The following is a 22,304-nucleotide window of genomic DNA, read 5'->3' as shown; positions in this document are numbered from 1 at the left end:
GTGTGAACCACCTTACCCTTGTCCATGGCTCTGGAGACTGATTCAAAGAAGTCAGTCGGGTTCAGGATACAAGATCGGCCCTTCACGAACCCAAACTGGGTGGGGTCCAGTGTTTGAAGGTTGCCAATATCTTTGTTTATAAGTTCCATGATAATACGCTCCATGGGCTTGCAGATGAGCCTCTTCAGACTGATGGGACGGCAGTTTCCGGGATTCAAGGTGGATTCCCCCCTTGTGGAGTGGGATAACTGTAGCTCTGCGCCACTCAGTGGGCACAAAATCTGAGGTGGGGCTATGATTAAACATGACACTTAGATGAGGTGCCAGTTCGTATTGTAGTTCATGTGGTACACAGCCCGGGATGTCATCTGGTCCCATGGATGCTGTATTCTTAGCTTTGGAGAGTGCGTTTTTTACCTGTGTGGCCGTTATTACCGGAATTTAGCAATCTTCCGGTATTGAGATGGGCCATTTAGAGGGTGAGATGGGGGTGAGGTTGGCACTGAATCGATCTGCCAGGATATTGGCAATATCCTTGGGATCAGTATATTTAATGCCATTCTGTTGTAGCTCAGAGCAGATCTGAGCATTACCATTTAGATTCTTGACATAGTTATAGAATGCCTTGTGGCTGTCTTTGGAATCTTTGGCAGTTTTATTTTCGTAACTAGCTTTGGAGGATTTTATGAGGGATCTCAGTTTCTTACTGAGGCTGGTAAGGGAGTTTTTTTGCATCCTGGGATTTTCCTCTTTTCTGCAACAGTTTCTTCCTTTTGTTGTAAAGTTTGTTTATGAGAGGGGACCACCAGATTGGCTTCCGTTTTTTGGATGAGAGCATCTTAGTTCTATTTGGGATGGCACGATTCATGCATGAGTAGATATTGCTCATACAGTGCCTTAGTGTAGGAGGATTCAGCAGTTGAACTTTCAGTTCCTGTCTGCATGGGTGTCATGAAGTTTGTCACTTCTGACTTGAGTAGCATGAAGTTAGCTTTGGAGAAGTTTTTTATGGAGCTTTCCTTACTGGGGGGTGGGGGTGGGATGTGGATGTTAAGGGTGATTAGCTTATGGTCAGACCTGACTAACGAGGGGGTGACCATAGGTGTGGAGCCGATTTCCCATGTTGGTAATGACCAAGTCTAGGATACTGGAGCCCCTGGTGGGACTATGGATTAGTTGATCCAGGCCGTTGGAATTTATAAATTCCAAGAACCGTTTGGTAAAGGTGTTGGTACACGAGTAGTTTTCCCAGTTAATGGCAGGGTAGTTAAAATCATCCAGTATTAGGGTGTTTGGTTCTATCTTCATATCTTCCAGTATGTTTAGGAAGGTGTAGTGAGAATCTTGGGGCATGGTGGGGGATCTGTAGCAAGCTACAATTTGGATTGCAGTCTTACCTAGTGTTAGTTGCACCTGGAGAATTTCAGACGCATTGTCTTGGGCAACTAGCCTGGTGGTGTGAATATCCTTGGTGAATATTGACACTCCTCCACCTTTAGTGTTTCGGTCCTGGTTTGGCGGCCGAAAAGTGTGGTAAGAGATGTAGCCTGGTATTGCAGGGGTGCTCTCTGGAGCCGTGAACCAGGTCTCAGTTACTGCACAAATATTGATGTTCTCCATTTTTAGGAGTGCCTCGAGAGAGTGCATTTTGAGGTTTAGACTTCTAGCATTGAGTAGCATTATCGTCAGATTTTGCATGCTTGTACCTGTTACGGTGGTGGTTTTGTCCTTTGATCTTTGCTAAAAACGGCACTATAGGGGTGGCAAGAGCCTTAGCCAGTAACCTGAATCCCAGGGGTGGCAGGTGCAGACCATCTCTGGCAAAGCATCGTGGTCTGTCGATCATTTTGTCCCAGGCAGACAGATACTGGATCCCCTTTGAATGACACCAGAAGCTTAGCCAATTGTTGAAGTCAATCATTTTGTCCTTATATTGTGGTATCTGGGCTTACATGTGTAGCCACTTCTTGTACACCTTGATCTGTATCATCCTCCTCCCTTGATAAATCCAGCCATAAATTAATGGTCCTTTCCTGGTCATACCCCCCCACACACACAGACACACACACGCGCGAATGCCTTTACTTACTATTCAGAAGCAAACCTTACTTGACCTATAAATTGTGCCCTAATTCTCATGTGATCCCATTGCTGAAACCGCTGCCTATGCCACTGATTTTTATCAGCACTGCTATTTCAATGAGTGTAAGGCAGTTTCTATCCATACCGAATATTAGACTTTTAAAGCAAAATCCCTGTGGTGGAATACCCATAGAAATAAGTTATTTTAACAAAGGAAGATATTACTTAATGGTTGTAAGAGGTTTCATTCCACCTATCATAAGAGCACACTTAAACTAGTAAAGAGCTTAAGGGAGCTATTAAGAAGCTTAAAGCATGAACTTCAAATAGCCTGTGAAACAAAAATAGCTACCAATTTTCAATTAGGTCAGCAAATTAGAACCAAGATCCAAAAATGTTTGGAGCTAATTTGTTATAGTCCTGCCCAGTCTAACCCAAAGGAATTAATATCCCATTTGACAAGGCTAATGCAAATTTGACTCCATCCACAGATTCTGCAGTCCCAGATACCCCCTTTATTTACTGTGGAAGAAGTTATCTCAACCTGCTCAAAAGCAAACACATCATCCATGGGTCCTGATACTGATAATCAGGTAAACTGATATATTTATCAAATATGGCCTTCCTGTCTCCTGGTAACGATCCTGAAGCCTCGAGAGCAACTGTAATGCCATTACACGAGGGTTGCTCAACCACGGATCCTGGTAACTATCGACCCATTAGTCTCCGTAGCCTCATATGTAAAGCAGTAGAATATATTCTCTCAGATCTCATTAATCTGGACATTGAAAATCAAATCTCTTAACCCTGGACTTGACATCAGTTTAGCTTTGTCAAAAGAACATCTTGCTTTTTTTAAGATCATTTAATTTCTTTGGAAAAAAATACTGAAATATTGGATGTCTGTAATGCCATGTATACAATATATCGGGACCTAACCAAGGCCTTTGACAGTATTCTCCATGACAGCATTGACAGGCATGTAAGTCTGAATATAAATCCTTGTGGTATGCTGTGGATAGCTAACTGGTTGTTTGATATAGCATGTATGATTATGATTGCAGGTAACACTTCCAAAAGCAAATCAACAATGTACCATGTTCCTCAGACCTTCAGGCCAGTACTCCTGGCCTCTGTCTTTTTGCAGGTGACTGTAGGAGGGTTATTTGATTCTTCACTGACTCACAATTGCTTCCACATGGGTTCGACCATGTCATTTGGTGCAAGGACATTGGTTTAAAAGTTAAATGTGAAAAAAAAACTATAGTTAATTTTAGTAAGCAAAACATTTTAATGTGCCCTAAAGGTGGCACATCCCATAAGTCAGACAACATTGTGAGGGATCTAGGCACTCTTGTTAATTCCTTTTCTTTTGATCAGTATGTCTCCCGAGTAGTTTAGAAAGCCTTCTGTCTGGCTCATCTGATTTGCAAAGATATCTATATAGCCAAATAAGTCTTAATTTCTGTTTACTCATTTTGTCTGACCCATTAGTGAATACATTGCCCGTTTTGGTATGTGTTTGTCTAAACATAACAGTCAACTTAAGATACCTATGAAATTCATAACTGAAGATCAGCGGCTTCAGAAGTCTTAGCAGGGCAAGCTGACAGCCTTCTTTCTCTACCGGAGTGTCATAGATTCATACACTGGGGATCTGCGTCTTAGATGTGAAAGTTCATAACTCACTCTGACCTTCTATTCCTTTAGAGAATAAATGTTACCCCAAATACTTGATTAAAAGATAAAGCCTTTAACAGATAAGTAAGATGCATTGGCGTGAATCATATCCCAGCTGAACGAGCTCCAACTACACCTGAAGTGGAGTAGCATCCTTGCCACCTTAAAGGTAAACTAGAAAATTGGATCGGCAGCCTCAAATACCCCCAGCCCCAGTCTTGTGTTTCCTTCCTACAACTTTTGAATGTGTTTAGTTTTACTGTAGACTGCCTAGTACTGTCCTATGATCCTACAGATTATCAAAGAATGTGCTGTTGAAAGTGAACCGTTTATTGGTGGAGAGAGTATTGAATTGAATCAAAATGGCCATGTGCTTCTTGATCATGTAAATTGTTGTCTGTGAGGTTACTGACCGTTTTGAGACTTGTTTATAACAGTAAATTGTTGGAGTTGATGCAGAATTTTTATATGACTAGAAAATGACTGTGGAACAAACTAAATGCTGAATCTGTGACACAGCAGAGATGGAGAAAAACTGTGGCAGAACAGCTGATGGGAATGGAATGACAAGTTGAGGAGGGTAAATAGGACATTATGTAGAGTTATGGAAAGTGAAAGAACAGATTTCACAAACTCACTCTGCAAACCAACAATAAAGCAGAGAGGACTTGCAAATGGTTTGCTGGGCATTTTAATTGTAAAGTACTTGCCACTACCAAAGTCAGATGTTTGGAATGGAAAGCCTAGCACTATATTGACTTTTTGACGTCTTGTGTGAAAGCAAAAGTACTCTGGCATTTGTGGCAGTTTGGAAGGTTCAGTGGAAGGGCGACTGGTGTATGTTGGGCATGATTACATCAAGATGACTTTGAAACATTGCCTGCAGTTTGTAAAAGTAATGAAAAGAGTGAAGAAGGTTGAATTATAAATTGATTTTTTTGCTATAGAGGTTGAAATTTGAAATTAGTATTGTCACTGTGCTAAGTGTTTGGATCCGCGGTGGTGGTGCTGCGGTAGCGTTGTCTCCTCACAGTAAAAGATGCTGTCCGGTTCAATTCTCAGCTAGAGCGTCTGCGGTGGTGGTGCTGCGGTAGTGTTGTCGCCTCACAGTAAAGACGCTGTCCGGTTCGATTCTCAGCTAGAGCGTCTTCTGCGTGGAGACGTGTGAATGGGCATACCTGCGTTGAAGGTTGTGCATCAGGGCTGATAACTCGGCACGTAAAAATCAACTACTAATTATTAGCGGACCGGAGTTCCGCTGTGGCGACCCCTAACCGGGAAAAGCCGAAAGACACAACAACAACTGTGCTAAGTGTTTGGGTTGCTGGAGTGTTGATTTTTGAAAATCAAGATGAAGTAATAGTAAAGGTAAAGCTGTCATTGAAATTTGCAAAACTTCAAGTTGAGCAAGAAGATGTAGTAAGGGTTAATTTGCAACTCGTTTGATATCTCTTGAGAAAGGTAACAAATGGGAAGCGCGTGCTAATTTGAGTAAATACTCTGCAGTCACTTTAACAAGATTTGAAAGATACTCGTTCCCAGTGAATACATGTAAATGAAGAAAGTTTTTTCCCAATGCGTTAAGATTTGCCAGCATGTTTTTATATATTACGTTATTCACAAAATTAAGTACTAGCTTGGGGTATCTGGTAGGATACTGCTTTTTACTGTGTAGCAAGGATGTCAAGACTCAGCTCTCAGGCCTGAAGCAGCCTTCTGAGCCATCATTTTGAGACCCCTGCTTCAGATGACCTTGGAATAATAATTAAGGACTTGAAAAACAGAATTCACTGCTTTGATGTGTCATACTGTGAAATATCACTTGTATAAAATGTTACTAGATTTGAATTTGGTTAAGGTAAAGTGAATTGATATGACTGCTTGTTGTAACAGTTGAAATTATCAAATATGGCGAAGTATTAACTTGATGCTAATAGTAGGTTTTAGATGGCATATAGTGAAGGACCAGCCGCATGAGATGCTAGTTTGTAACTACATTGCTGAACTGGCATTTTATTGTAAATGATGTCACATGATATGGTAGAGAATTTTATGGCACGGGTAATGTTAGGTTTGCATTACATATGGTGAAGTAGTTCTTGTTACTGTGCTTGAGTGATTATGATTGCTGAAAGTGCTTAAATTTTATAGAATCTGGTGTAGTTAATTTTATTTATTTTTATTTATTTATTTCACATTTGTTTACCGGGATAGTCTAACTGAACACAGGTCCATTTTCAGCGGATGCCCAGTGAGAAAAGCTCCAAGTATATTTTACAATACATTTCGTGCAAGAAAGTACAACACAAGGTCTAGGGCCTCCTGTGGAAGAAAGCTCCAAGTATCATTTACAAAATAGTTCAAGCAAAAAATACAGTACAGTGACTTTGGTACACATTTACGTCTATTTAACAATCCTCTCAAAATATCAATGTGGGTCTAAAGTCGTGATCATTAATCATGAAGGTGTCACAAAAGTCAGAATTGTAATATGGTGAAGTATTAATCTGATTAAACAGACTTTTGCTGTAATGGCAAAGTTATGGTTTTGATTGCAGATGTTTAGATAATCTATATTATGACCAACTATGGATTTAAATTTGTTCTTTCTGGACGGTAAAACTGATGGACCTCTCCATGGCAGCAACGAGAACTCTGACTAGCTTCACCTCTTCCTATGTGCCCTAATGCACTGCTGTCAGCTAACTCTCCAGATCTCGTTGGTGCTGTCAGAAATTTCCACCATCTTTCAGGATTATGGAAACTTTAATCCCTTTTGGGCCAGAACCTTTTTGTGTATTTTACATTTGTCTAAAAAAAAAAAAAAAAAAGGCAGATTGGTGACAGTTACTGCAGTTTCTAAATAGCTTCAAATTTTTATCCCATTTTATTCTATTCCGCCTTCATAACCCCCCCCCCCCCCCCCCGTCCTCCTTCAAAAGAAAAAAAAAACAAATACTCTTGGTGAATAGTTTCCTTTTCACCTCGTCTCTTCTGATTATTGTGGCATGGTCATTTTTCCTACTTTTATTGAATGGTGAGTAATGCTGTTATTGCTGTTCCTACAGTAGTTTAGTGTTATAGTACTGGAACAGTTGAGGACCAAGTCTTCCGGATTTACAAAAAAAAAAAATATGTATATATATATATATATACATATATATATATATATATATATATATATATATATGTATATATTTATAAAATATAAAATGTGAGCAGTGTGGTCACAAGATTCCACCCAAAGACCCACATGAGCTTTGTGCCTTTTAGTCTGGTATCTTGATTCAAATTGTCTAATCTGTAAGAACTTCAGATATCTTTTTAGTCCATTTTTTTTAACTGTTTGGTTCCAGATCTAACCTCTGATATGACTTGGGCCACTTCTCATGATTTGGATCTGTAGCTCAAGCTCCTCCCCTGACCTATAATCCCCTCCAAACTCCATATTACCTCCGATATTATTTGCAGCTTTCATCAATCAGACATAGTTGATGTAGCTCAGGCTATAGTCAGATAAAATGACTTTTTTTCTCATATTTATAGTTCATCTTCTTTTTGGGTCTTTGACTTTTTCCTGACTTACTTTTAGCACCTAGTTTAAATATGCTGTAACTTTAGGCCTTGTGCCTTTCATTCTGTACAGTTTTCTTTCTACTATCTAATTAGTATGCAGTACTATTGTTATTTCCTTTCTAACTTGGAGAATTTCTGATTACCAGTACTGGTATATTGCCTTGTTCTCCTTCCTTATCGCAGTTGTGCTTTATTATTGCTGTTGTCCTTGGGAATGTCAGAGAAACCCACTGGGTTTAAGAAGCGTTTTTGTGGGCATAAGATCCCCAATTCTAAAGCACATTCAGAATGTGTATTTCCTAGGAGCTGGGCATCTTGATTTTGAGTGCAATATTTGTGGAGGATTTAACCACAGAGCATTAGTTGAATGTAGGAGCAAATTTAGTATTTAAAGCATTACTGCCTTCATCTTCAGTGTGTGGAGCTTCCCCCTGTGCTAAGAAACTAGTGGAAAAATTTAAGGGGGAGGACCAAAGAAAAATCTAGAGAGCTGAGGAAGAGTTCCCCTGACCACTGTCCTCAGCCTGCTCCAGCATCAGTTCCACCTGCAAAAGTTGAAGAGCCTTCGGATCAGTCCACTTGTTCAGATCTGAAACTTTGCGAAATCTCCTGCCTGTAGATTACCAAGATTTTACCCAGAGCAGATATCGTCAAGATTGCATTTTCCTTTCTTACAGAATACACCACGTAGAGCTTCACGACCTTCCATCTAATACTTCATCCTTCAGCTTAACCACAATGCTGCTAGTCGAGAGTAACAAAATATTCCAAAGAAGTATTAATTTTAAGATTTTTCAAATGTAATTGCAGACCGAGAACATACCCCAGTAGAATGTATATGAATGAACAGGTCTATATCACGACATCGAAAAGACCGCGTATCAAATGGCATTTACATCGAAAGTGCAGTTTTATCGAAGTCACTCTTGTGGGGGCTGTGCCCCCCACACACACACACACACACACACACACACACACACACACACACACACCAACTCTGAGATCGCTCTACAGTGAGGAAAGGGCAAATTTTCCGATCTTCACTGTACTGCAGTCTCACAATAATTACCTTGAATGCCATTTCCGATGTAAATGCGTTTTGATCACGGGTCTTTTCGATTAGGTGATATAGACCAGAATGAACAGTGAATTCTTTGGGTCTCATGAAGTGATTCTAGGTAATGCTTGCCTGTATTGCTATTGTGACTATATGTAAAAGGTCTGATTTTAACCTATTTGAAAAAAAATTGAGTAATTGGAAATTATCCCAGCCTTTCTTTACTGTCTTAACTTATAAATAGAGAACATTATATTTTGTAATTAAATATTGCAATTGCCACTGTTATACTTTCTATATGACAGATGTACCAGTCATCGCCTAAATCTGACCTAAGAATATCCTTTGGTTTGTATGCCATGCAAATCCCATCTACACTGTGACAGGCCTCATATAAGTGGTCAGCATATCTAAAATAAGTTCTCCATGTGGTAATACTTTAATCAGATGTTTAGGATGGTAACTTCCCCATGTCAAAAATCTCTAGTGGCAGTAGGCTTCATATGTGATTTAGCATATGACCTTTTAGCAACACCCAAGGTAATATCTAAGAAGTTAATCTGGTAAATTTAGTTGGAACACATTTACTTTGTCCAGGTGCTGCTCCTATGTGCTAAAAAAGTCATGTTTGTATCTGTAGTAGTTTACAGATTGACAAATTTTCACTAGCATAGACGAATTCTTCAGACAGTGCCATAAACTGGCAGGCATAAGTATAAAGGTGGCACCTGTGGTTGTAGCCTTAGTCTTTAAAGGTTCTCAACAAGTAATTTGTGAAGCAAAAAGTTACTAACTCAATGAAAATTAATCAGATCCACATTTTCTAGATGGCTGCCACAACTAGATGATGTGTGGTTCTCCATAGAGGGTCCCACAAACTTGAGTATCTTGAGGATCCAGTAAAATATGGCTAGGTTAGTGTTCTGCTCATGTCTCCCTTTTAGTAAAGGGGCCTTTTTCACATTTTCTAGTGTTTTAACCCAGCTTTCTTGGGCTTTAACATATTGTTCTGTATTAATTAAAATATATGTGGGGCAGTTGTTTTACTGCTATGAGCATATTTTGAGATGTTTTACATTAGTTAAATGACTTGATAACTACAATGTTTCTTAACTAATTGCAATGCATTTCATTCTTGTTCACAAAGGCTAAAAATATATATTTCAAACTATTTTCAGCTGCAATTTATTTGGACATTTTATTTAACAGCATCATTTAATAAATCAGTTAAGAAAATAAAACTGAATAGTCTTATATGTGGGCATATAAATGTGAATATTTTATAACTATTAGTAATTTTGCATTTAGAATAACATTTTTTTCATTTTATGTACTGAATTTTAGTATATAGGCTTGACTATTTTTCTTAATTTACTTGTTTGAATTTCATCTTTTTTGTAATGTACTTTGTAACACAATAGTAATACTTGAGAATTTATATGTTTGAAGCAAAATAAAATTGTGTGCATCTTGATGCACTTTATATATGTTTTGAGTTGGATATTGACTACTAAGCTTTTAGCAGAAAGTCCCACTTAAGGTGGAAAATGTATGTGTATCTGAAAAACATAAAACAAGACAAGTTCCACCCATTGTCCGAGGAAGCAGAGTAGTGCGCAACATGTTCTGTAATTCATTGTGAACTAACCCTGGATTTTAAGCATATTCGCAGTAACATTTTACCAAATCAGCTTTGTGTTTCCCTCCAGCAATGTTTTCATATTCTTGTACAGTTCAGAAGCTTTTGACTTGCAAGTATTTTTCTGCTTACCTCATCACATTTTTTTCTGTGCCTTTTTAGGTGTCCTGTATTGTTGGTGGTGGGAGACAGTTCGCCTGCAGTTGAGGCTGTGGTATGTTTCAAACAAAAAAGTGCATTTTTTAATTAATATCTTTATGGATGGAAAGTAGTTATAGTTATGCACTGAAATACACAATACTTTGCTAGGATGTTAAGGCAGACTGCCTGGCTAAAGTGTTAAACTGGCATTGGTCACTTATATATAAAAAGCATGCAGAAGTCTTAATCTTTGCCAGTTGTCTGATTCCTACAGTCCTTTATGTAGCTGGATGCTTGTCTTTCTTGATTCTGTTAGAGTAAACTCCGTTATGACCAACAGGGTGGTGATCATTTGTCAGTCAGTGTTTTGTCATTTGTTAAGGATGCCATGCTCTTTTATTATGGCTAAAAGAACATTTTCAAGGAGTATTATAAGCGGCTATATGGAATATTACTTTATTTCTGGAATTTATTGTTCTAGCAATACCATCTTTAACCGTTGGATTTGTCATTTTTTTCAAAAGATGAAGGCTTACTCTAATTCATTTCATATTATAGGAGTCTCCTGAGTGTCACACTAGCTTATGCATTTTTGAAGTAAGACCCTTTGTGATTGTGCCTCACTGTATGCCTCTTTTCCTCATTAATACACAAGTCACTTCATAAGCGTAAAGCTGTACATGCAGCTGCACATCTTGCATTGATTCGGTTGCTTAGATAACTTTGTGAGTGTGAAAACCTGTTTACATTTGGTAACCAAGATAGTCTGACTGGACCTTTGTCCCTTTCAGTGGAGTCCTGGGTCTACTTGTTAACATATTTATTCTCTATCTACCTGATCTATAAACTGCTTATATCTACACTGTACAGAAGTTAGAGCCCTGCTCGTACTGGTACCCTTAGGAGTTTCTAGCTACCAATCATAGCAATGCCCTAGTCAGAACTACTTCAGAGGGCCAGTAGAGTGGAAATTGTTAATAGGTGTAGTTAATAGCAAAACCTGTTGTAGTCTAGCTACCAGACTTGTTTAAGTTAATGCACAGGATACAAATCTTCTAACTTTTTTATTCCAATCCACTAGACATTCTTGCTTAACCTACAACCTGTGAGAACTTAACCCAAGCTGTTGCAGCAAGAGATGATTACTCAGAGCAAATAGTTGCAGATTATCAAAGTGCTATATGCCTTTACTGATCTTATTTTTGCTCGTGTTGAATTAATGTATTCTTAATTATAGCATCCATGTTATGTATGTACACTTGTCCTTTGCTCAGAAACTACCCATAATGACCAGTAATACATTTTCCTCTGTATCATCTTTTTGCCAAGTGTTTGCACAACACACTGTTCCATTTTGTAATGCCACTTTAATATACCACCCCCTTTCTTTTTCTTCTCCCACCAGCATAAATCTGCTTATCAACTGTGGTCCTAAAATTGCAATCGGTGTCTACCAGATAGCCTTGGTGGCCATCTCCCAACACTTGCTCTGCGGCAACTATATAATTTCAAGCAACCCCGCTATAATCAAGTTCTCAGACTTACTACCTTCAAGAAAGAAACCTTTGTCTCCTACCTAGAACATTATGACTAGAGTATCCTAAAAATTCCACCCCTCAATGAAGCAGGAAGCAAATTTAACATCAATTTTTCTCAGTCTTGATTCTCTAGCACCAGTGCGCAATAAATGTATAAAATCAAACTCAGAGCCATGTTTAACAAAGGATACCAAACAAGCTATTCTACTTAGAAGCAAAGCATCATCCTCCCTATCCTGGTTCCACAGCTACCTTGTCGACAGACAAGCAGTGAAATAGCAAAATAATTTTTATTTTATACCTGTCACTGTGTTCCACAGGGCTTAATACATGGGCCACTACTGTTTAGTATTTTTATAAACAATTTATGTACCGCAACCAGACATGCTACCATAGTGCAGTACACAGGTGACTTCACCCTCATCTGCTATGCCCTCACCTTAAATAAGGTGCAACCACTCGCCCAAAAGTCGTTCTCTTCTACAGAATCCTGTCTCTCTAGCTCAAACCTACTACAAAACCCAAAGAAAAATCAACTAATTTTCTTCTGAAAACAATTGGCCAACATAAAGGAAGATTTCACAATCATGTCAACTAATATACAAATAGAAATTGTACCACATACATTTCCTTGGGATTGCCATAGACAGTAACCTAAAATGTGACCAGCACATACAAGAAATTAGAAAAAAAAAACACTGCGTCCTGTACAGTCAAACATTACCTTCCAAACTCAGGAAAACCATAGCTTCCAAATGTCTCTTACCAGCCCTAATGTATGTTTCTCCAGTACTTGTAGACCTTCAAGCTACTAAAAATCAAAACTCAAAATTAGAGTCATGCTGCAACAAGGTTGCCAAATTTGTTATGAAGTATAACAGTCAAACTCACTGTTGTGAATCTGTGAAAAAAAGAAAAAGAAAGACTGGCTAGATAGAACCACCATAGTATCTCGCATACAGACTGTTACTTAAACTGCATAATCTCAGTAATAAACAAACCAGGTAATTTTCCCATCACTAGAAAAAACATCCTTCAACATTACTCCCCTCCCAGAAGCTTAAACAGTCACCACCAAATTAATATATATATATATATATATATATATATATATATATGTATATATATATACATATATATATGTATATATATATACATATATATATATATATATATATATATATGTATATATATATATATATGTATATATATATATACCTGTACTCAATGCTAAGGGGATTAGAGCATTTTTACTGCTTGTGTTTTACTATCCATGTCATACTAGAGCTTCCAAACTCAGGAAAACCATAGCTTCCAAATGTCTCTTACCAGCCCTAATGTATGTTTCTCCAGTACTTGTAGACCTTCAAGCTACTAAAAATCAAAACTCAAAATTAGAGTCATGCTGCAACAAGGTTGTAACAGACTGTTACTTAAACTGCATAATCTCAGTAATAAACAAACCAGGTAATTTTCCCATCACTAGAAAAAACATCCTTCAACATTACTCCCCTCCCAGAAGCTTAAACAGTCACCACCAAATTAATATATATATATATATATATATATATATGTATATATATATACATATATATATGTATATATATATACATATATATATGTATATATATATATATATATATATATATATATATATATGTATATATATATATACCTGTACTCAATGCTAAGGGGATTAGAGCATTTTTACTGCTTGTGTTTTACTATCCATGTCATACTAGAGCTTCCAAACTCAGGAAAACCATAGCTTCCAAATGTCTCTTACCAGCCCTAATGTATGTTTCTCCAGTACTTGTAGACCTTCAAGCTACTAAAAATCAAAACTCAAAATTAGAGTCATGCTGCAACAAGGTTGCCAAATTTGTTATGAAGTATAACAGTCAAACTCACTGTTGTGAATCTGTGAAAAAAAGAAAAAGAAAGACTGGCTAGATAGAACCACCATAGTATCTCGCATACAGACTGTTACTTAAACTGCATAATCTCAGTAATAAACAAACCAGGTAATTTTCCCATCACTAGAAAAAACATCCTTCAACATTACTCCCCTCCCAGAAGCTTAAACAGTCACCACCAAATTAATATATATATATATATATATATATATATATGTATATATATATGTATATATATATACATATATATATGTATATATATATATATATATATATACACATATATGTATACATATATGTATACATATATACATATATATATGTATATATATATACATATATATATATACATATATATATATATATATATATATATATATATATATATATACCTGTACTCAATGCTAAGGGGATTAGAGCATTTTTACTGCTTGTGTTTTACTATCCATGTCATACTAGAGCTTCCAGGTTCTGTTTTTTGTATTGTATTTTGTTAGGTTCTTCTGACAGCCTTGGCTGCTATAGCAAAATCCTTTTTAAATCCGTGCACCTAAATACTTCATCTTGTGTCCCTGTAAGTGTGAGTATTGCTGAACCAATTATTGCATAACTGGTACGTAGTTTGCGGTTATATCCTTTGTTTTATATACATTTGTGTCCCAAAAAGATTTAAAAGTAAAAGTATTCTGCAACACTGAATGTCAAATACAACAAAGTTAATCTGCAAATAAAGATAGATAGCATTTCTTGATTAGAGTACCATACCAGTTATATCCTTGAATTGTTGAATCCCTTATTTAGTTTGTCCACCGTTATAAATATAAAGCAAGTAATAGCGAAGAAAGAGAGCATCCCTTTCTTGTTTCTCTGTTCAAACTTATCTTGTCAGAGAAGAACCCTTGCACCTAAATTCCTGCCTCTGACCCTTCATATGTCCTCCTTATTAATTCTTTTTTTCTGTCATAGTGCACATATGCTACCATTAAAAGTTGTACTCCTTCAGGGAATGCAGTTAAGTGAGGAGTGTAATTTCAGCTTTGTTTATAATCACTGTAGGATATATGGTTATTTTTCTTGTCATAGGGTCCCTAAGTCTTACCACAACTTTATACTTCTTTTTGTGGTGATAAATGTTTTTAAGCTCTAAAGTTGATCAAAATCTAGATCTTAGCAGTAGCCTTTCTAAACTTATGCATGTTTATCCTAGTTCTGTTTTTATTCACTTTAGCATCTTGCAGTTGCCCCCCTTTCTGTTCTGTGATTCCCCTTCTGTAATATGTTACTTTGTCAACCCCTGTAAATTCCTGTTGCTTTCCCAGATTGTACTTATTCCGTATTTTTAAACATAGAAGTTACTATTGAAGGGGATCAAATAAATAGTTTACTACCCATTCCTTAAATTCATCTTTTTAAGATACAAGTAGAAAAGCACAAACATCTCATTTTACATAGTTACCCTGCGTCTTTGTGCTAGTTTGTATTGGTTTGTAATCTGATGTAGTTTTTGGATGGGTCTCAAAGCTTTCAATTACTTTTTCACATAGGACCATGTAGGTTTGGATATTTTTTTCCTTAGTAAATAAAATCATCACTTAAAAACTGCATGTTGTGTTTACGTGGGTTATCTTTTGGCTAATATTTAAATTTGTTTGATGATATGAAACATTTAAGTGTGACAAACATGCAAAGAAATAAAATCAGGAAGAGGCAAATACTTATTCATTGCACTGTAAATGCACATGCACTTGTGAATTATTTCTATCAAATCTAGCCCTGTTATTGCATCTTGCGGGGAAATATGTAAATTTTGAGTTACTACTACCAAATCCACATATTCTGCACTTGATATTCTCATAGATTTGTTTAGAAGTCTATAATATGTGACAAAGATAAAAATTAAAATGACAAAATAAATGGCCACAGATGAAGCTGTTACTCTAGTGCATTTGCTAAGCCTTTTGTAGAGGATTAAAATTGCACAACAACCGCAAACCTATTTAAAATGTCTAAATAATTAAGAAAGCTAATCGTAAAACACAAAGTTAAACAATTAAGACCAAACACGTCTCCACTTTCTCTGTATTCAGTCCCTTTGCATTTAGTGTGTTATATTTAATGTATACAGCTACGTTATATAAAAGGAAATAGTTCCATGCTGTTGCCCTCTATTGCATAACATCTATAATGTCCTTCAAGGATGCATCTGCAGTCATAACATATGGGTTGTCCTGCCTCAGGCAGCCCTTTGGTCGGCCGGATTCCAAAGTCTGGGTCTGGCCTCGGCTGATATCACACTTTCCCCAACGTCAGAGCGTCTGGGGTATAAAAGCATCAGCCGACGCCATTTTCCTCAGTCTTTCTTGCCGCGCGGTGCCCGAAGCAGAAGCAGTTTGCAAGTGCTGGTCGGTCACATCCTGTGATTCAGCTACCGAAGAATTTGAAAAAGCTAAGTACCCCGTTGGGGACTCTTTCTTGCCTCAGCCGATGTCAGATAAAGTAAATAATTGATGTTCTTCGTCTCACATTGCTGCAGTCATAACCTGTGGGTAGTCCGCTGTCCTCGGTCGGCCCGAATACCAAAGAATTAGGCTGGCGTCGGTCATGGTCGCTCGGAGCTGACGTCAGAGCGTAGCAGTACTTAAGCGCATGACCGACGTCATATCCTCAGTCTTTCTTGCCACGTGGTCCGAAGCAGAAGCAGCGTTTGCAAGTGCCGTTCGGCGTTCTGAAATTTTCAATTTCGAGTTTCAGACCGAAGACCAAGTTGGGCTGAGTACCCCGTTGGGGAAAATTTTTGTCTTTTCTTCCTTCAGTTAATCCGGATGTCAGAAAAAGTTAATAATTGTATTTTTTGTGGGAAACAGATACCTCATAAGGACTACCATTCCCTTTGTATTCCTTGCTTGGGGCCTGAGCACGACGTAGTCGGGTGTCGCTTTTGCGCTAGATTTAATAAACGCACCATTAAACGTAGATTAGATTGTGCTAGGCTTGTTTTCGGTAAGCGGTGTAACTACAACATGCCGTCGGATCCTCCGACGCCCGCTACCGCAAAGAAACGAAAAGATAAATCTTTAAGGTCTAAACCGGATGAGTTGTCCGTTGCGGACGCCGGTTCTATGGAATCCACGGTTGAATCTGTGGATCCAGCCGAGGTCTTGGCTGAATCCCAGGGGGAACCATTACTGTTGCAGGAGGTGGCCTCTCAGGAAGTAGGCCAGGCCGAGGGTGCTTCTCAAGTATCTGTAGTTCCATCCTTACCAAAGGTTATTAGGTCTTCTACCTCAGTGACCAAAGGCCCTACTAAGGCTAAACCTGGTTCTGTTGGTACGGGCCATAGCCCTAGTTCTTCTGGTTCTGTTCCTAAAAAACATATGTTGAAAATGGCAGAAGATTTGATTACTTTGATTAGGGGTTCTATGCCCCCTCCTGAAAAGAGGCCTGGGGGGAGACAGATTTAGAGGGAATGGAGCATTCTTCAGATTACTCTGAGTCATCAGCTGAGGAGATTCAGGATTTTCCTTCCTTTTCAGATTCGGATGCAGAGGATTCCTGTCCTTCTGCTTCACCTCCAGAGGATTTTTCCTTCTCTGAAACCTTGCATTCCATGAGGGAGCATTTCAAGTGGGAAGGTCAGGATTTTTCTGATTCTCGTAAGAGGCTGAGGGAATTTTTGTTTTTGCCACAACATAGACCTTTGGCTATTCCCCCTGTGTTAGATGTTGTTCAGGATGTTTTTTCTGAAGCTTCACTTAATCCTGATTCTTTACCCCCTGCCCCTGTCAAGCCAGACAGGTATTACAGAGTCCCAGAGGCGCATAAATATTTGTATAAGAGTCCTAGGGCTCACCCGGAAACTATTATTCAAGGGCCGAAGGGTGTCAAGGCTTCTGTGGTTAAGAATCCAGTTCCTTTGGATAAAGATTCTAGAGCTTTGGATAGGTGGGGAAAGAATGTGTACACCTCTTCTACGTTAGCTATGAGGGCTTTAAATTGCCAATTTCATATGCTGAAGTATCAGAACTTTCTGTTAGGTCAATTGAAATCTAAGGTAGATGCTTTATCTGAGGGTATAGAGTGTAAGGAATTGCAGGACTTGGTTCATGCTTCAGATCAAGTTGGTAAACATTCCTTGCAGTGTGGCTTTGATGCTCTTCAGGCTTCTTCCAGGGTGGCTGCTACTGGATCAGTTATTCGTAGACATGCCTGGCTTAAGGATCAAAGTTTGTCAGAGCATGTGAAAGCTCGGATTTTGGATGCTCCTCTTCAATCTGAAGTTCTTTTTGGTTCCCCTGTGGAGTCACTTTTGAAAAAATTGGAAGAAAAAGCTAAGTCTATGCAGACGGTTAAGGATTTTTTGCAAGTACAGCCTCCTAAGTTTAGCAGGAATTGGCCTGCAAGAGGATGGTCCTACCCTTCTTCAGATGTTCAGTCTAGGGGCAGATCTAGACGTAGTAGGGGTAGGCCTCAAGCTCAGGGTTCCTTCAGGCCTAGGACTTGGAGTTCTCCTGCACAGTCTTCTGGTGAGAGCAGGGGTCAGCCTTTTCGTAAACAGACCCAATGACCTGTATTTTCAGCAGCCAGACCCTTTTTGTCTGGCAGCTCCTCTAGGGGGAAAGTTGGCACTTTTCAAACAAAATTGGCATTTGGTCACCCAGGACAAATGGGTGTTGGACATAATAAATCGAGGCTACAAGTTTTATTTCCATACTTTTCCTCCTTTCAAAGGCATGCCAGATGTACCTCCTCGGCAAAGGCTGGAGGCGCAGGAACAAATCTCTTTGCTTTTACAGATGGGAGCTATCCAGGTGGTACCTCCGTCAGAAGTAGGCCTAGGGTTTTATTCTCTTTTTTCTAGTACCAAAGAAAGGAAACACTTGGAGGCCAATTCTGGATTTGTCCATTCTCAATACATATCTAGACATTCCAAAGTTCAAGATGTTAACTTTACAGCAACTTCTGCCTATGCTAGGCAAAGATCACTGGATGGTAACTCTGGATCTCAAAGAGGCCTATCTTCACATTCCTATCAGGCCCAGCTGCAGGAGATTTCTACGATTCCGGGCTGGTACTTCTCATTATCAGTTCTCTGCATTGCCCTTTGGCTTATCTACTGCGCCCAGGGTGTTCACAAAGGTTCTGGCCCCTGTAATAGCGTTCTTCAGACTGAGGGGAATTCAAATTTATCCTTATCTGGACGATTGCTTGATTCTTGCTCAAGACAAAGACAAGTTACTTCAACATCTGCAGTATGTAATGGCAGTTTTAAGGTGCCTAGGGTATTCTGTGAACGAAATAAAGTCCAGTTTAGTACCCTCTCAGGACATGTGCTTTCTGGGTGTAAGGCTGAATACAGCCACTCAGATGGCTTTTCTAACCCCGGACAAACAAAGAACTCTACACCTATATTTCCAGCATTTATCAGTACTGTCCAGGCTGACTGCAAGGACAGTCCTACAAGCCTTGGGGTTCATGGCATCTTGCATTCTAGTACTTCCCAATGCCAAACTGCATATGAGGAAGCTTCAATGGTATCTCAAAACAGTATGGACTCAACACTGCCACGATTTGGACACTGTCATTCAGATAATACCTTGCATCCAGAAGGAATTCTTGTGGTGGGCACAGGAATGTCACCTAAACAAGGGACTCTCTGTGATCCGACCAGAGGCGAGTCAGATCTTAACGACGGATGCCTCAGAACTGGCTTGGGGAGCACACTTCAATGGAAAATGGATTCAAGACACATGGCCTCCAAGACTACAACATTTGTATATCAACATGAAGGAGATGTTAGCAGTCCAGTTTGCCCTGTTGGCTTTCAAGGGCCTACTTCAACCAGGACAGGTGTTGATTCAAACAGACAACACTGCAGTCATGTGGTACATCAACAAGCAGGGGGAAACCCATTCTTACCCTCTTTGCAGGCAAGCAATGATTTTGTGGGAGACTGCTCTGAGTTTGCACGTCACTCTTCAAGCTCGGTTTCTACCGGGAGCACAGAACTCCCTAGTAGATGTATTGAGCAGACATATTGTGGACCCCCACGAGTGGAAATTGGATCCTCAGGTATTCCAGCAGTTGACAATGACTTGGGGAGCTCCAGACATAGATCTGTTTGCTTCTCCTCTAAATTTCCAGTTACCAAAATTTTGCACGAAGATGTTTCACCCAAAAGCTTGGAAAGTGGATGCTCTATCTTTCAGCTGGAACAACCTTCATGTCTATGCTTTTCCTCCTCTACCTCTCCTTCCCAAGGTGCTCTTGAAAGTCAGACGGGACAAGCCTTGCATGATTCTAATAGCACCAGATTGGCCACGTCAGCACTGGTATCCTATGCTGAGGAGTTTAATTCAGGAACCTCCTTGGCCTTTGCCACGACTTCCTCACTTGTTGTCCCAGTCAAGCAGTCATTTGCTCAATGTCAGAGTGCAGTCCCTACATCTAACGGCCTGGCGAATTCTGTTTTAGAGCCTGGAGGATCTCCGCTTCCTCAACAAGTTTTAGATGTCCTATTGGAAGCTAGGCGGCCTAGCACCAGAAAAGTTTATGCTGATAAATGGAAGAGATTTTTTCTTTGGAGCACAACAAAGAGCTTTGATGTTTCGGTGCCTAATTTGAGTTTCTCACTACAATACCTTACTGAATTACTGGACAAGGGTTTGTCATTTTCCTCTGTGAAGGTTCATGCTGCAGCCATTTCTGCTCACTATGATTGTGACCCTCCTTTATTTTCTCACCCTTTGTTTAAGCAATTTCTTAGAGGGGCAAAAAATATAAGACCCCCACGTACAGCTCCTACTCCTTCCTGGGATCTCAATTTTGTGTTTGAAAAGCTTACTTTGCCTCCTTTTGAACCTGCAGCTACGTCTGAATTAAAGTTTTTGTCTTGGAAGACTGCTTTTTTGTTGGCCATCACTTCTGCTAGGAGGGTATCTGAATTGCAGGCTCTCATGGCAGTTGAACCTTTTCTGATATTCCATAAGGATAGAGTTTCTTTGCGTACTAATCCTACCTTTATGCCAAAAGTGATTTCTAATGTGGCTTTGAACCAGTCTATCCATTTGCCTACTTTTTATGCTGATCCCCAAAATAAAGGGGAAAAAGTCTTGCATTCGTTGGATATCCAGAGACAGTTACGTTACTATTTGAGCAGAACTAAGGAGTTCAGACAGACTCAACAGTTATTTGTTTCTTTTGCTTTGAGTTCTCAAGGGAAAGCTGTTTCAAAGCAGACTATTTCTAAGTGGATTGGTAACTGTATTGCTTTTTGTTATTCTCATCATGGGAAGAATGTACCTGCTGGGATCAGGCCTCATTCCACTAGGGCTACTGCTACATCTACTGCTTTTTTGAGGGGTGTAGCTACTAAAGATATTTTGGAAGCAGCTACTTGGAGTTCAGTTCACACTTTCACCAAGCATTACCATCTCCCTCTTTATTCCAAGTCTAGGGCTGGGTTTGCCACTGCAGTCTTACAGGGCATGTTAGCAGCCCCTAATGCTTTTTAGTATGCCAGCCTCCCCTTTTCCTTTGCTTTGGGATTCTACCCACAGGTTATGACTGCAGCAATGTGAGACGAAGAACATAGTACAGTTTTGTAACTACCATAAATGTAGATGTTCGAGGATCCACATTGCTGCAGTCCTATTTTCCCTCCCTCCTTCCCCTCTATTGTTGGGGTTTTTGTTGTTGTGGTGGTATGGTTGGTTTTTGTGTCTTTGGGGTTATTGTTATTTGCCCCTTTGTGGTTGTTGGGGCATTTTATTTTTTAAGGCATTCTGACATCTGGGGCAAGAAAGACTGAGGATATGACGTCGGTCATGCGCTTAAGTACTGCTACGCTCTGACGTCAGCTCCGAGCGACCATGACCGACGCCAGCCTAATTCTTTGGTATTCGGGCCGACCGAGGACAGCGGACTACCCACAGGTTATGAATGCAGCAATGTGGATCCTCGAACATCTACATTTATGGTAGGTACAAAACTGTACTTTTAACTTGTGGGAAACAAATACCTCATAAGGATTTCCACTCTTACTGCCTCCCTTGCTTAGGCCCAGACCACGACGTCTCTGCCTGTTCAGCCTGTGCTTCCTTCAACCGACAAACTCTTAGACGTCGGTCGGAGTTTGCAGAGGAATTCTTTGGGGCTAATTTCGCATATAAGATGCCGTCGGAGACTCCGACATTGCATTTGGTGAAAAAACAGAAGGACAAGGACTGACACTTGCGGCCTGCGGTTTCGGCTGAAACCACGGTTAGGCCTACCGCGAGTGTCTCGGTTTCGGCTGAAACCGAGTCCTCGGTACTTCCTTTAACCGAATCCACTCAACTGACCACCGCGGCCCTGGAGGCCCCGGCTGAGTCGGCAACTGAGCTACCAACTGAAACCAGTGCCCAGGAAATGTCTGACACCATTCCTTTGGACAAATCTACTCCTGCACGTGGTGCAGCCAGACCCCCTGCATCCATGTTCATTAAGGCTTTTTCCAGGGCTAAAGCTTTGCCTCCCAAGACTACCTCTCAGAGACCTTCTTCCAGTTCTCAGATCCTCAGCCTTGCAGAGGATCTTATCTCTTTAATTAGAGGTTCTCAGCCTCACCCGGACAGGGGCTCTCATCCACCACCAGACAAAAGGCCCAGGACTGAGCCCTCTGACCAACACTCTTCAGA

General features: G+C 39.6%; 1 protein-coding gene across 1 annotated transcript in view; it reads left to right on the top strand.

Moving 5' to 3' along the window:
- Positions 1-22,304, top strand: part of NDRG3 (NDRG family member 3) — a gene marked incomplete in the record, with an annotated part of 646,357 nt that overhangs the window by 480,175 nt on the left and 143,878 nt on the right. The window contains 1 exon segment of the mRNA XM_044090166.1: positions 10,197-10,248. Coding sequence (XP_043946101.1) covers positions 10,197-10,248 — 52 coding nt within the window.

The sequence above is a fragment of the Protopterus annectens genome, chromosome 12.part0, assembly GCF_019279795.1.
Source record: "Protopterus annectens isolate FY-2018-M chromosome 12.part0, PAN1.0, whole genome shotgun sequence".
In the NCBI taxonomy this organism is placed as follows: Eukaryota; Metazoa; Chordata; order Ceratodontiformes; family Protopteridae; genus Protopterus; species Protopterus annectens.
Note: the sequence above shows the minus strand (reverse complement) of the source record. Positions and strands in the feature narration are given on the sequence as shown.